Source organism: Vipera ursinii, assembly GCF_947247035.1.
Source record: "Vipera ursinii genome assembly, chromosome: Z".
Classification (NCBI taxonomy): domain Eukaryota; kingdom Metazoa; phylum Chordata; class Lepidosauria; order Squamata; family Viperidae; genus Vipera; species Vipera ursinii.
Window position 1 is genome coordinate 43068324 of NC_139517.1, and position 16386 is coordinate 43084709.

The 16386-nt window shown below is 37.2% G+C and overlaps 2 protein-coding genes across 6 annotated transcripts in view; one reads left to right on the forward strand and one right to left on the reverse strand.

Annotated features, from left to right (window-relative positions):
• Positions 1 to 9070, forward strand: part of NMT1 (N-myristoyltransferase 1) — a 33677-nt gene extending 24607 nt beyond the window's left edge. For all 4 annotated transcript variants that reach the window (XM_083376311.1, XM_083376310.1, XM_083376312.1 and 1 more), the window contains 6 exons: positions 54 to 224; positions 1433 to 1541; positions 2762 to 2932; positions 4067 to 4234; positions 4496 to 4633; positions 8714 to 9070. In XM_083376311.1, coding sequence (XP_083232437.1) covers positions 54 to 224; positions 1433 to 1541; positions 2762 to 2932; positions 4067 to 4234; positions 4496 to 4633; positions 8714 to 8734 — 778 coding nt within the window. In that variant the 3' untranslated portion in view covers positions 8735 to 9070. The remainder of the gene's footprint in view (positions 1 to 53; positions 225 to 1432; positions 1542 to 2761; positions 2933 to 4066; positions 4235 to 4495; positions 4634 to 8713) is intronic.
• PLCD3 (phospholipase C delta 3) overlaps positions 1 to 16386 on the reverse strand; it is a 250539-nt gene that overhangs the window by 151717 nt on the left and 82436 nt on the right. Inside the window, exon 16 of one of the 2 annotated variants that reach the window (XR_014494095.1) lies at positions 12544 to 16014. Coding sequence is in view for 1 of the 2 variants with exons in the window: in XM_083376305.1 (XP_083232431.1) it covers positions 15926 to 16014 (89 nt within the window). In the remaining variant the exon portion in view is untranslated. Of the gene's footprint in view, positions 1 to 9191; positions 16015 to 16386 lie in introns of those variants that run through there. The other variant, XM_083376305.1, reaches the window with a different exon arrangement.

Consider the following 16386-nt stretch of genomic DNA (forward strand, 5'->3'; position numbering starts at 1 on the left):
CTTTCCAAATTGTGAGAGAATTGTGAGTAATAGTTTCCCCTCTTCCATTAAAGGGAAAAGAAGATGGTAGAAATAAATTTCCTTTGTGTGCACAAGAAACTGCGTTCCAAGAGAGTGGCACCTGTTTTGATACGGGAGATCACCCGGCGAGTCCACTTGGAAGGGATTTTCCAGGCAGTATACACAGCTGGTGTAGTTCTACCAAAGCCTGTTGGGACATGCAGGTAGGTATCAATTCCTAGGGTTTTTTTCCTTTTCTCCTTTACTGCCCTCTATGTTTTACTTTTGTTTACCTTCTGTTGCTTAAAAACCCATCTCTTAGATGCACCCTTTACTTTAAAAATGAAAAGTAGTCCTCAAACCAGAAAAGGGAATTATTGAGCAAGAAAGCACACTTTTGAGCCAAAAAATCGTTACAAACTGCAAGAAAACTGGAGTCACACAACATTTTCTTTATGCATAGGTTACTGAAGCAGAATATGGAGGTTCTTGGCCTGGTTGGTTTATTCTCAAGCAAGTTACCTTGCAAGTGTGCATTTGGAAGAATATAGCCCGTGTTTAAGCCAGTCATTCTTAGTAGCTCACCAGTTAATGGGGGTGAGAATTAAATATTGCTTTGCAAAATTAAACATCAATTTTGGGTCTGTTGCAATGAGTTAGGCATGGGCATAAAGCCAGTTTGGTCTGGTGGTTGAAGCATCAGGCTAGAAAGCAGGAGATGTGAATTCAACTCATGCCTTAGCTATGAAAGCCAGCTGGTTGACCTTGGGCCAATCGCTCTTTCTCATCCCAAACCACCTCACAGGGTTGTTGTGGAAAAATAGGAGGAGGAAGGCATATTGGACATGTTTGGTGCCTTATTTGTAAAAACAATAAAGGTGGGATAGAAATAAATAAATATTTTTTAAAAAATAATAAAAAACAAAGGTTCAAACTTAATTCTCCCAGTTCTCTGCTAGCATGAACAGACAAATTCATTTTGAGGAAGAGAGGGAGAGGGTACCAAGTTTTATGATAAAGCAGATTTTGTAATGCATGGGCACAGATAAATGCTAGATGTATCATTATTACTAAGAAAGTCGCTTTACTTCTAAAATCCTGAGAGACAGGGTATATGAAGAATATGAGATGCTAGTAGGAAACATATTTTAGATTGACATCTGCTCATTGTACTTGGAAATTGTTGAAATATATATATATATATATATATATATATATATATATATATATATATATATATATATATATATATATATATATATATATATATATATATATATACTTCCATTTTTGAATGTAAAATATAGTTCTAATACTGAGCTAAGCCTTGTTCATAGGTTTCAAGATACCCAGACATCTCCCCCCCCCTTTGAGGAAGAACACCATATGAATGGAATGAGTAACCTGGGATATTGCTTTTTTTAAAAAATAGGTATTGGCATCGGTCACTGAATCCACGCAAGCTGATTGAAGTCAAATTTTCCCACCTCAGTAGGAACATGACTATGCAACGCACCATGAAGCTTTATCGGCTTCCCGAGGTGTGTAATTATGGATAGGGATGCTACCTTATATAATTCTTTTTATAACAAGCTCAAGAAATTTTCCATCCTGCTGACCATCTTCCTTTATCTTTGGTAGTTTTAGGTTTCAGCCATCCTCCAGACTTAGTTTCTGAGAGTCTTACTCAGGATTTAAAAAAATAACAACAATCAAATCTAATGGGAAGGGGCATATTTCATGAGTTATATTTAAAGTGCACTTTCAGTGTTTGTCTTTCATGTTAGGATAGGCTTGTCTTGTTTTGCCTTTCTACATTCTGCATTCCACTTCTTCAGGAGTTCCAGAAATTTTCCAAAAAGACATTTCCAAACTGCAGCAGAGCAAATATTGCATGGTCAAAATAACCATTTTTATCCCACAAGAAATAGCTGAAATAATAAGTATTTCCTATGGACCCTGAGTATCAGTCTGTAGGAAACATTAACTGATGTATTTTTGCATAAAGCATGGTTCTTGGCTTTCCCATTTTATTCATCCTCTTATATGAGGAGGTAGTTCTCCATATCACCATCAAGTATGTTTAGATAATTTCAGTTACTCCCAGTGCACTGCAAAATCCTCTTAAATATTATTGTTTAGTTCATGTCTGGATAAAATATTCCGTATTAAGAGAGTCTGATTTTTATAGAAACACGATCATTAACACTTCCAGGGAGCTCTCTTCAATTCCAGAAAATTTGCTTCTAATTCATGAAGAAAATGGCTGTCAGGTATTTTGGGAATGCAGATCAAGAAACAATATAAGGAATGATATGAAAATTATCCCCCCTCTTCTGCTCTATCTGGATCATTAGTTTTGGAAACAATATTCTCCTCACTAATGATTGCACAATGGTGTAAATTGTGCAGGTTATTTCCCATCTTAAAGATATATTTAAATATTCTTTGACTACCTCCTTCTTTGCTTCTAAAATCAAGACATTGTAGGAGGAGACCCATGTTAATTTACAATATCTGTGAATTGAGTTCTTCTGATTCAGTTGTTGCCGTGATAGCCTTGATAATCGTTTTTATAGTCAGGGCCTGACTGAACTATAGAGTTGTTTGCGTGCAAAGCTAATATAACATTAAGGAATAGTTTTTCATTGAGAGTTTTTCAAATATAGCTTGAAAACTGACAGAAACACTTCACTTCATCCTCAACCAAGTACATTAATTAAAGAGTTTTTCTAAATGAATGAATTATATCTTTTTCTAGACTCCTAAGACACCAGGACTACGGCAAATGGAGCGCAAAGATATCCCTGTTGTGCATAAACTTCTGGCAGAATATTTGAAACAATTCCATTTGTCCCCTATCATGACTGAAGAAGAAGTGGAGCATTGGTTTTTGCCCCAGCCCAACATCATTGACACATTTGTTGTTGAGGTGAGGGCTTTTTTTTTTGTTGTTGTTTTTAGTGAGGGCTGCTTTTTTTGTGTTTTTTTTTTGTTAGTCCAATCAGTCAATTCTATAGCAGAAGGCAGGGAGAGCCTGGTTCACCATCATTTTGAAATATACTGGCAGAGTGTGTATTTATGTGTGAGAAAGAAAGAATTGAGGGTGTGGGTGTGGGTGTGGGTGTGGGTGTGTGTATATAAGTCAGTTTACATTCTGACTGTATATTTTATTACCTCAGTGCAGAATTTGGACACGCAAAACTGAATCACAGATTTCGCAGTATGTTCATGATCTTGTACAAGCATGATATTATACATGGGAAGAGAATTCAATTCTCCTCCAAATAGAGAAACAACCTCAAAATGCAAAACAGTCCCCCTTGACCTAACATCCTTCATACATCTTGCTGAACATCAACTTTCATAATGCCCAGCTAGTATGGCCAATAGACTGAGCAATTATGAGACTTGAAGACCAACTGATTTGGACAACATACATTTGGGGCAAGGTCAGTGGTGGGATTCAGCTGGTTTGCACAACTTTGGCAGAACCGGTAGCTAATTTTTTGTTGCCCAGGTCCAGAATGGACTTCTGGAAACGGCATCCACACAGAGAACCGGTTGTTCACATATTTGAATCCCACCACTGGGCAGGGTGCTCAAACAATTCAGAAAGTAAATGGTGCTCTTGTGCACAGTATATCTAAAGTTTAGACTTAAAGCAACCTGCAGATACAAGTGAAAGAAGTGGAGGCCATCAATTACATTTTACCATTTCAGAAACTAAATGCCATTTTTAAAACTCTCTGATTCCAGAGAAATGTATTCTGTTTATTAAAATCCTGCAACAGGTGATGGGAGAGAGAAAAATTCAAATATCGCATTTTCACCACCTGCGGTCTGAAGTACACAGAACTCTTCTGCCTGATTTCCTATTCATTATGTTTCATATCTAAGCTAGAATTACATACGGAAAGGGCGGAAATGCCATAGAAATTTCCTTACTATGCTAAATTGTGGAGAACAGGCATAATAGCTGATGATGGTGCTAATGTTACAATTGTTTTCCTCTGATTGAAGCTGAAAAAAAGTTAATTCTAAAGAATCTAATTGTTTTCACCAGAATACTGATGGAAAGGTGACAGATTTCTTGAGTTTCTACACATTGCCCTCCACCATTATGAACCATCCTACACACAAGAGTTTGAAGGCAGCCTATTCTTTCTACAATGTCCACACCAAAACACCGCTTATTGACCTCATGAATGATGCTCTCATACTGGCCAAATTGGTACGTTTCTCTCTTGGTTTGCTTCTAAATGCTCTAGCATTTAGGAAAAAGAAGTTAACACAATCAATCTCTCTTAGAGAGATTGAGAGTTGAAGGAAAATGCAGACTGCTCACTACTTGATTTTTTTTAAAAAAAATGAAATTAGCTCATTTAAATGAAGTTAGTACAATTGAGCAAAACGTGTTTCTCCTTAATACCATGGAGTTACAAGGTATCTCTATATACCCACCAAATATTCTTTTAACTGCCTCTTTTTGCAGAAGGGTTTTGATGTATTCAATGCACTGGATCTTATGGAAAACAAGACCTTCCTGGAAAAGCTGAAATTTGGAATTGGTGATGGAAACTTGCAGTATTACTTCTACAATTGGAAATGTCCCAGCATGGGACCAGAAAAGGTGGGTCAAATTCTGCCTCTTGTATGTGGTTAGACAAATGACATGAAAAGCTATCCATAAACCTTCCAAATTGTTACGCAGATTGAGACGCAGAAAGGACAGGTATGACAGCTGCAATGTAATCCCAAGGAACATAGCTTATTTACTTACTTTAATTACCTCAAAATCACGAAAGAGCTAGGAGGAGTCTTAAATTTGCTGAAAATGGAATACTATAGGAACATGTTGAAAGCCAGCAGTTTTGTGGGAGATTCAAATAATAAAAGTGAGTGATTGAAGCATAAGTAAGAGAAGAAGAGAAGAGGAGAAGAGCCTTGGTGGAGCAGTGGGCTAATGCCTCCTTAAGTAACACCAGCTGCCTGCAATTAGTGCAGGTTCGCATCCCACCAGGCTCAAGGTTGACTCAGCCTTCCATCCTTCCGAGGTAGGTAAAATGAGGACCCAGATTGTTGGGGGCAATAAGCTCGACTTTGTAATAATGCCACTTGAGATGGGGCCGAAAGCCCTAATAAGCAGGCATATACATAGAATGAAGGCTATTGCTAAGCACATTGATTTGTGCTTTAGATTGTAAGCCGCCGTGAGTCTTCGGAGAAGGGCGGGATATAAATAGGATTAAAAAAAGAGAGAAGCACTATCCCAGGTGTTCTTTTGTTGCTGAGAATATGGTAGCAGAGGAAGTTTGTTTGAAAGCAGGTGAATGAATGTGGGCAAAAGATGCAAATGAAAGCAAGAGTGGAAAAGAAGTGAAAAAACCTCCTGCATCGCTTTCATTGCAAATTCAGATCAGCATATTAGCTGTGTGCTCTTTTTAATATCTTGCAAGAACAAGAGAACACTTAGTGCAATGAATGAACAGAACTAGAAGTGCTAAGCAGTAAGGCTCATATATCTTGGGACTTGCTACAGAATAAGCATACATGGATTTCTTTCTTCTTATATTCTGAATACAAAAGTCCCCCCCCCTCCTGCTGCCCCAGGAAGTAAAAGAGAAAAGGAAAAACAGTTCAATAGCACAGCAGCAGCTTTTGTGTGTTATGTGGGAGTAATGCTGATGGAAATTAGTTATTTTACTACAGGGTAAGTTGCTTAAGTTTATGCTTGCTGAGCCCAATCCCACAACAATTTCTCTGTGTGAATATGTATAAGTAAAAGAAAGAATGCTGTGTGGGGAAATGATTTGTATGTTATGCAGTGGAAAGCTTTAATTTACAGACATTTAAATTCAGTAGGAATAAGGATTTTTTTATCCTGCTCCAGACTTTCTTGGTATAGTCTTTAGGCAGTTCATATATAATATCCGTGTATGTATTAGGGTTTTGCATTCATCTGCATTGATTTGAGATATGGTTGATTTAAGGAAATCCCAACCAGTACAATATGCATGCCCCAATCCATTACTTCTTTGGACCTACAGTGAGGGGGGAAATTATTTGATCCCCTGCTGATTTTGTATGTTTGCCCACTGACAAAGAAATGATGAGTCTATAATTTTAATGGTAGGTTTATTTTAACAGTGAGAGACAGAATAACAACAAAAACCCCCAGAAAAACAGATTTCAAAAAAGTTACAAATTGATTTGCATTTTAATAAGTGAAATAAGTATTTGACCCCTTTGCAAAACATGACTTAGTACTTGGTGGCAAAACCCTTGTTGGCAATCACAGAGGTCAGAAGTTTCTTGCAGCTGGCCACCAGGTTTGCACACATCTCAGGAGGGATTTTGTCCCACTTCTCTTTGCAGATCCTCTCCAAGTCATTAAGATTTTGAGGCTGACGTTTGGCAGCTCGAACCTTCAGCTCCCTCCACGGATTTTCTATGCAGTTAAGGTCTGGAGATTGGCTAAGCCACTCCAGGATCTTAATGTGCTTCTTTTTGAGCCACTCCTTTGTGGCCTGGGCCGTGTGTTTTGGTCATTGTCAAGCTGTAATACCCATCCACCACCCATTTTCAATGCCCTGGCTGAGGGAAGGAGGTTCTCAACCAGGATTTATTTGACAGTACATGGCCCTGTCTATCATCCCTTTAATGTAGTGAAGTTGTCCTGTCCCCTTAGCAGAAAAACACCCCCAAAGCATAATGTTTCCACCTCCATGTTTGACAGTGGGAGGGATAGTGTTCTTGGGGTCATAGGCATCATTCCTCCTCCAAATACGGCAAGTTGAGTTGATGCCAAAGAGCTCAATTTTGGTCTCATCTGACCCCAAGACTTTCACCCAGTTCTCTGAATCATTCAGATGTTCATTGGAAAACTTCAGATGGGCCTGTACATGTGCTTTCTTGAGCAGGGGGACCTTGCGGGCACTGCAGGATTTCAGTTCTTCATGGCCTAGTGTCTTACCAATTGTTTTCTTGGTGACTATGATCCCAGCTGCCTCAAGATCATTGACAAGATCCTCTGGGTAGTTCTGGGCTGGTTTCTCTCTGTTCTCATGATCATTGAAACTCCATGAGGTGAGATTTTTCATGGAGTCCCAGACCGAGGGAGATTGACAGTTATTTTGTGTTTCTTCCATTTGTGAATAATCGCACCAACTGTTGTCACCTTCTCACCAAGCTGCTTGGTGATAGACTTGTAGCCCATTCCAGCCTTTTGTAGGTCTACAATCTTGTCCCTGACATCCTTGGACAGCTCTTTGGTCTTGGCCATGGTGGAGAATTTGGAATCTGATTGATTGATTGCTTCTGTGGACAGATGCCTTTTATACAGGTAACAAGCTGAGATTAGGAGCACTCCTTTAAGAGGGTGCTCCTAATCTTAGCTCGTTACCTGTATAAGACACCTGGGAGCCAGAAATCTTGATGATTGATAGGGGATCAAATATGTATTTCACTCATTAAAACGCAAATCAATTTATAATTTTTTTGAAATGTGTTTTTCTGGAATTTTTTTGTTATTCTGTCTCTCACTGTTAAACCTACCATCAAAATTATAGATTGATCATTTCTTTTCTTTTTTTTTCATTTTTTTATATTTTCTATTATTACATTTGATTAATGCTTAATAAACATCATATTATCTGGGTTAATTTGTTTCCTTAATAATACAAGTTACATTCTTACTCTCTACCCCTTTTTTCAACCATTGATAAAATAAATTCCATGTTTGAAAATATTCTGTATTTTCTCTCTTTGATCTTCAATGTAAGTCTGTCCATTTCAGCACAGTCCAATATCTTCTTGATTATCTCTTCATCTAGTGGTATTTCTTTGTTGTTCCAATGCTGAGCAAATACAATCCTCGCTGCTGTTAGTACATGCAATGCTAAATATACACTTTACTTATCAATTTTTTCTGGTAGTATACCTAATAAGAGACTGATCATTTCTTTGTCAGTGAGCAAATGTACAAAATCAGCAGATCATCAAATAATTTTTCCCCTCACTGTAGATTATTGAATAATGCTGAGATACACACGTGTAAGTTTGGTTTTCACATGAACACGTTTGCTGGAAGGAAAAATGTTTAGCAATGATTTTAGTGAGGCTTGGGATGGAGCAGTGGGCTAATGCCTCCTTAAGTAATACCAGCTGCCTGCAATTAGTGCAGGTTCGCATCCCACCAGGCTCAAGGTTGACTCAGCCTTCCATCCTTCCGAGGTAGGTAAAATGAGGACCCAGATTGTTGGGGGCAATTAAGCTGACTTTGTAATAATGCCGCTTGGGGGTGTGTGTGAAAGCCCTAATAAGCAGGCACATACATAGAATGAAGGCTACTGCTAAGCTTGTAAGCCTCCCTGAGTCTTCGGAGAAGGGCGGGATATAAATGGAATTAAAATTTAAAAAAAATTTGCAGAATAAGCAGGATATCTGCCTGTTTATTTATTGATTTTTACCTCTGATCTTTGTGAAGGGGTCTCAAATTAAGACTTTCTTTGGAGTAAATCTGGGGGAAAAATAATCTTCCCTCCTCAGTTTTTAGCTATTATGCATAAGTAAAATCTGAAAAAATATTAAAGGCCAGCCTTTTCAGTACTCAAAAGACAATCTGCTTGAGTATAGAGCAGGGTGGACCTGCTGAGTCCAAAGAACGGAAATAATTGTTAACCCTTCCTTTCATCTTGAACGTTTTCCATAGGTTGGCTTGGTGCTGCAATAATCAATTTTCTCCGAAGAAGGGCAGGCGGAAACTGAAGGCTGGGCCAATTGCCAGCATGGAACTGCCGTCCTCATGGTTCAGAGTTCCATGGAAGTGACAGAATCCTGGGGAGGAGCTGCTGGCCACTGCATTGGCAATGTGACCTGACATTTCTGATGATTGTATCACGTGCCATGGAGCAGACCAGTGTATTTCTGCCATCTCATGGCCTTTTCCCCTGCCCCTCACACAACATGATCAAGGGAATGTAACTGCTGAGAACTAGCTCACAATTTTACAATTGGCATATTTTGGAGTTAACGGGTGAATAATAAAAATTATATTATATATTCTATATTTTAACGATTGCTGTTCATCTGAAGTGGAAAATGGGGTGTTAACATCAGGAAGCATAGCTTTTTAATCTTAGAATTATTGTTCAAAGAAATATTAATTGCCTGATGGCTTATTATGATGATTTTTGCAAAAAAAAAAAAAAGACCCCAAATTTGGCTCTTTGGATTTCCATCAGAAGAGTACAGTGCTTTCCCTCTTCCCAAAAGAGGCATATTCCCTCTTTGTGATGCAAAAATGATTATGAGGTACAGTACATGATTGGCCTAGTTAATGGAAGTTTTAAACCGTTTTCAATTTTTACATAGCGCTATGGCCTTTTTAATTCCAATCCCTTGTTAAGACAACTTTCTTTTAAAAACCAAAGGGCTATTTTAATGATGATCTTTACTTCATGGTGGAATGGGGTATGAATCCCAGCTATTGTTCCCTGGATGTGCACTAATAAATCTATAGTATAACGTTTGAATAACCAAATGTACAGTTTGTGGCTTTTAGTTTATGGAATCCATACTTGGTTCTGTTGGGGAAATTCTCCAGTTTCTTCCAAGAAATTGTAATTGGTGGGGGAGGGATTTAATATCATGATGAGGGCTGAGATTTGTAGTTCAGTAACATCTGAAGGGCCTTCTTTCCAGTGCACTATTTTGAACTATTATGTCACAATACGATATGACAACAAAAACTAAAAAAAAAAAATCTTCCAAAAGATGATTAGTATGTGACTAAAAAGGTTAATATCTTCTCATTTTTTCAGTGAAACGCTTTGATCATGCTGTGTAAATCAAGGTTACTTTATCTTGCAGATTAGTTTATTGGCATAATGAAATGCCTGTAATTATAGATTTTTTTTACAGTACTTCAGGGAAAATACAGTGATAAAGGAGCCCCATCTAACTATATGACTTTAAAAAAAAACATCATCTACCGTATTTTTCCATGTATAAGATGGTATTTTTTTTCCTGCCAACACCCTGTTCAAAAATCAGGTGCGTCTTATACATGGAAAAATAATGGTAACCTCTGTAGCCCCAGGGCATACCTGTGTGGGTTTGCCATGCTGCCTGATGCAGGTGTCAAGCCCCTGTGCACTTGCCACTAACGGGAGTGGGGAGGGGGCAAGATTGTCAGCTGGCCAAACTTCCGGATTTGCCGGCTCAGCTGTTTGGCGCAGAGAAACTCGCCTGCCAGAGCATCTTATACAAAGGTGCATTTTATAGACGGAAAAATATGGTATGTGATGGTTAGCAGATAAAGTATAATAAACAATATAGCACAGAATGCCTAATTCAAGACTTATATACTGCCCTCTGCTTTGGAGAAAAAGGCATTTTGGAAATCTTGTGGAAAAATATATTTTCTCCAAAAACCTGCACATTTCTTGTATCATTCCTTTCAGTTAGTGAAAGAGATCTACACTTTAAAAAAAATCCTATTTGCATAGTTAGCTTAATTTTCACAGTGACAGTAGAAGTGATAAAACTTCAGTATGATCTCTCTGCCTTTGCTAAGTGTCCAAGTTGCATTTTATATATTATGGAAAATTCTCCGGTAACTTTTTTTGGATTTAATTATTCCCATATATGATATGGGAAACATAGAAAACAATGTTCTTGCTTTCATTGGAATGAAAATTGTTTCTTCTCTAGGCTTTGAGCACTTCATTCTAATATCCGCTTACATTGCAGAACTGCTGCTGAATCCAGCAGCAGTACACACTTTGGAAGACCAAATTCTAGCATTTTTGTTTGGTTATTGTAGTTTTATTTTCATTTCTGTTACAGTTCTGGATGTGAACCATGTCAATGATAACTTTGGAGTCCCAGGTCTCTTCTGCATGTTGGGATCCCTTTGTAGCATTTGTTGAATGTGAGAAATGCATAACAACCCTTTTTGTCCCTTCTACGCTTCATGAGGAAGAACTTGAGAATGTAATATTCATCAAAGATCCAATTACAGCATCCCATCTTTAAAAATAAGCACATTTAATGCATAAATATTAATTAAAACTTTTAGCTAGCTTGCATTCTAAAAATACAAGTAATAATTATTGCAATACAATAGTCTTTAGGGTAGGGCATAAATACAGGACCAGAAATAATGTGCTAGCTGAACATTAGTGCAAGTACAATCTCACTGTATAAGTTCTTGTATGGATAGGATGCACTCAAGATCTTTCCAATATGTTCAAGCATGACTGACATGAATCCATTGCCAAAACATTGGACAAAACAGCAAATCATTACTTCTTAGCATCATTCTACCCACATGCCTGAAAGTTACTATTCACTTTTTCAGACCCTGTATTTTAGACCTCCTTCCATCCAGCCAATTGAGTGATTCAATAATTTCATATGCAGTGATTAGGAGAATGACATTCTCATAAACTATTTACATAATATAGGCTGATTCTCCTGTTCTCATAACTTACAATTAAAAGTGACATAAAGAGTAGGAAGTCTATTAAGAATGGATAATTCTTAATCCTGTGACATGGTAAGAAAGTTGCCTTCAAAATTATGCTGTTTATGTGAGAAACGACAATAAAATTTGAAGAGTTTTATATAAGGAAGCAGGTATTTCTAAAGTATAGATTGGTAGGGTTATATAATTTAATTGATGGGTTAGCCTGCAAGAACAAGGATAATTGGGTTTGAGCAAACATCTAATTTAATGCTTGACTTTTTTCCTTACTATATAGGTATAGAATCTTAAGTGACATTGTGATAAAATGCCACAAACATCTCAGATTGATAAATCTCTCTTATTAATAAATAGCTATAAAATTATGTTTCTATAGGACAGACATGCCAGTTGAAGAAAAATAATATGTGGGAACATTTTTCCCTTTAAGATTTAGGCTTGCTTCCCAATTTCTGTAAGAAAAAAATAACAGGCTTCAGCTATACACCTTGGTCAAGGTGCTATTGCCTTGGTATAAAGTTTACAATTTGAATAAATTTTGTGACCAGAAGATGAGTTTTGACTTATGCGTTTGCACATTAAAATGTGAGTGGCTTTCTCCCTAAAATATATTTCAGCTATACTTGCATTACAAAGTACTTAGCATCTTTCAAACATGTTTTGACAAATGGGAGAAAAGGTTTTATTTGTACACAGCCTAAGGAAATTTGGATTTTAGGGGGAAATCTGTATTTATGATCTTACTTACTTTTCAAAAACAAAACAAACACCTTGTGGCTAAATTTGTTTATACAAGCCAGAAGAATATAAAAATACAAATTAATCCCAATCAATATTGCCCAAATTTCACACACATTAAAGGAATTGATCCCTCAGAATTCCTCACAACAACAGCTTTACCCTTTTTGTTGTTTGGGTGTTCCATATAACTTGACTATTTCTCTGACTAGATCTTTTGCTAAAATAAAATGTTATTTTACTTATTAAATACATTACAAACAACAGTCTCTTCTAGAATTTAATTTTGTAAAAATACATACATGCACACACACACACACAAAAATCAAATTCTAGAAGGTGTTTAGGTTCATAGGGGTCTTTCCACTGGAGAAGAGGGGTAGGACAACGAACACGTCAGTGCTTCTATGCATAGAGGGGCCAGGTCTGGATTTGTAAACTGCATTCATCAAAAATGCTAAACTCAAAAGTGAACTTTGTCTAGTGCTAAATATCACAGAACATACAGAATTAAACACACATAGACTTCCTCGTGTATCAACTATTTAAATCCAGTTCAGAAAATTAGCCGTTTGATCACTTGGTCGCAATCTATTCTACAGGAAAATCTAGAAATGTCCAGGAAAAACTATTTTTATTAATTTCTACACTTATAACCCATCTTCCTCTGAAAATCTCAAGAAACATGGATTGCTTCTCTGTTCACATTTGAACTTTGTTTCATAAAGTCACACAGTGTTTCAGTAAAGTTGGGATTTGACTCAAGGCCAATCTCATTGCTTGGGTGGGAGGCCAATTTAGACTAGTTTTTGAAAATTGCAACAATAGGTTTCTATAATACAAGTTATGCATAGCTGCTATTCAGACCCACCCACCACCACCTGTTGCCCTATGTTGTCTTTTGCATCCTGTATTGTTGCCAAGAGATTGAAATGCATGTTGCATGATAAGATGTTACCATTGGTTGGTCATCTTTCCTTCTCTCTGTTCCATAAGGTAAGGATATGCCCATTATTTATTTTTACAAATACTATAGGAGAAAAATATGGAAAACTGAGCCTCACACTTTTGATAGCAGCCCAAAGTACACCCATAAAGAAAATTTGAACTTGTCTAACAATAGGTCTGAACTAGTTCCTTAGTCTAGCTCTTCCTCGCTATGTCAGGACTGAGGCCCCAGATTTTCCATCACAAGTTAGAAGTTTTTAAGAGATATCTCCAAAGTACTGTAGTAAACAAGCCTTCCCCTGCCTAGAAGTAGTAATTATAACCTGCAAGAGAGCAAGCGGCTGAGGCCTCATGAGGTGGATCTAGTTGTAAGAAGGAACATGGGAAGGAAATGGTCATAGTTTGGAAATGTGCCTAGAAACATCGGAAGGGGGGCAAATCCAAAGGAGAATCTGCTGAGCCATAAGTGAAATAGGAGCAGTAGCCGGCCAGGCCTCTTGATGGCGTCAGATATTTTTGCTAAAAATCTGGGTGTGGTGAGAATAATCATTAAAGAATTTTACTTGAAGCTTCACTGAAAATAATCATAAGTAGTGCTAAAATAATTACATACCCTTCTTGTTCTATCCAAACTCAGTTCTCAGATTCATTTGGCTTCTTTTTGAGTGCTTGGGAAATACCTTGCATTGTATTGAGGTTGTATGATAAAAACTAAATGTTCAGAAGTTGCTTAGTCACTAAATTATGAATAGTGAGCCAGCTCTTTCAAGAAACTCTTGCAAATTATAAATAAGCTATTTTATAAGATATACTATTTGAAATGCTTTGAAAAACACACCAAATGAGTTATTACTATTTCCTTTTATGGCATCTTAATATTTGCTGTGAAGCTGGGTGCATACTATAAATTTTCCAATGGATTTATCTAATCTAAGCTGCAGTAAATTATGAAAAATAAAAAAATCAGTTAAAACTATACTCTTATAACTGCTCATGAAGTTGAAATTCAAATATCTTGGCCACCTAATGAAAAGGAAGGACTCACTGGAGAAGAGCCTAATGCTGGGAAAGATTGAGGGCAATAGAAGAAGGGAACGACAGAGAATGAGGTGGCTGGATGGAGTCACTGAAGCAGAAGGCGTGAGCTTAAATGGACTCCAGAAGATGGTAGAGGACAGGAAGGCCTGGAGGAACGTTGTCCATAGGGTCGCGATGGGTCGGACACGACTTCGCAGCTAACCAACAAAATACTGCTCACTTGGAACAAAAGCTCACTAAATTATTGTTATAGACTGCCTTTCCTCTAGTAATGCAAAACAGCTTGTGTGTGTGTGTGTTCCCACACTTATTCATCACAAGAACAATCATGTAAAAAGTAATATTGAGAGGCCACGATGAACTTGATGGCTCCCAGTAGCAGTAGGATAATGTAAGACTGTAGTGTAAAATCCTTTGAGATGCATTGTGACAGTTTAACTAGCAATAGCTAACAGCCACTAGCTGCCAACAGCTGATATTAATTTGTGCTGAAAGATTAAATGCTCTAAAGCTATATATAGTTGTTTCAAATTCACTAGGAGAAATAATATAGGAAAAATAATTTCATCCTTAACGCTCTGGTGATTTTTTTTATAGCTCACAATAAAATGTTCTAAGGGAAAAATAATGCACTGCTTCGAATGTAATTTCTAAAAGTATATTTCTCCACAAATGAGTCTGAGAATGTATAGGAGTACTCATATTTTCCTTATATCAATCTATGTGAAATATCAAAATAAACCTAAGAATAATTATTAGTGTTCATCCAGAATAAAAGCCATACAAATACATATTTTTTGAAAAGCAAGTTAATACTAATTTTGTCAAGCTCCTTCAAGAGAATAGTATTTAAATCTCATTAAAATAGTCTTGGGAGTGTCAGGAAAAGCTAAGTAGATGAAGTGGGGTGCAGAATTTTCATATATCTATGATATTCCTGGCTTGTAATTAAATTCAACAATCTTCTGTTAAAAGGTCCCATCTACTGTTCATTATTTGTAATATGATCTTTAAAATAACCTAAGTTATATGCTACATGAAGTAGTTTATTTCCTGAACAAATAAAGATCCAGATTCATGCCCAATCTCCATTCTGGCCTGTCAACATGCACATACTCAGATTCCAGATCAGTTGGGCTAGCTCAAATTTCTTGTTCAGTTTGTGGGTCACATTTACTAAAAAAAGGTCACAGCACCTTCACTCTTTAATCTTGGTCACAAGTCCACCTATCTCAAATCCTTAGATTTCAATGGACCCAGCCCAAGTTTGCAAGATACCATAATACGTATTTTCATTAGGCTTCCTCTATTGTGAATAAAAAATAACACAAGAAAACATCTACCCCCAGTGTGTATTTTTGCAGGGCACTACAAAGAAGAGAATAAGGTGGAATATTTAGATTAAAATCCTGTGTAGGAAAGCATTCTAGGAATCTTTAGGTTAATTAGCTTTTGGCTTCAACTACATGAAGAATCTTACATTATGACCCTAATACAATAACTTGAATATTCAAGTGAGGATTGACATCATGCTCTTCTCTCAGTCTGGATCTTCTGGCTGCAACGCTTGGTTCTTCTCTGCTTCCGACCTTATTTGCTTTAGCAGTAGGTGGCATCCAGAATTAGCACAGCTATTCATCCATTCTGAGGGCTGATTGGACCTTCTCAATCCACTTTCACATTTTCCAAATCGAACCTTTATTATAGTTTTCACATCTTCCTGCATCTAACGTGTACAAAAAGTGTAGCTGGAGATAGGGATGTACCATCCCTGGAAAGCAAATGGATATGCCGGTAGCCTGAAGAGAAAGTTACAAGAGGATCTCTGAGAACAGGTCTATGGTGCTCACTAACTAGCATATATTTCTTCTACATGACCTTTTCTGTTATATAAACTCATGGATTATTAGTGGTTGGAATGCAGTATTGCAGGCTAATTCTGCTGACTACCAGGGGTTCAATCCTCACCCGCTCAGTTGACTCACCCCTCCATGGTCGGTAAAATGAGGGCCCAGATTTTTTGCGGCAATATGCTGATACTGTAAACCGCTTAGAGAGGGCTGTAAAGCACTATGAAGTGGCATATAAGTCTAAGTGCTATTGCTGTCATGCAGCTCATAGCCAGTTCTGAGGTAATATAAATCACAGAATAATCTAAATAAATCTGCAAT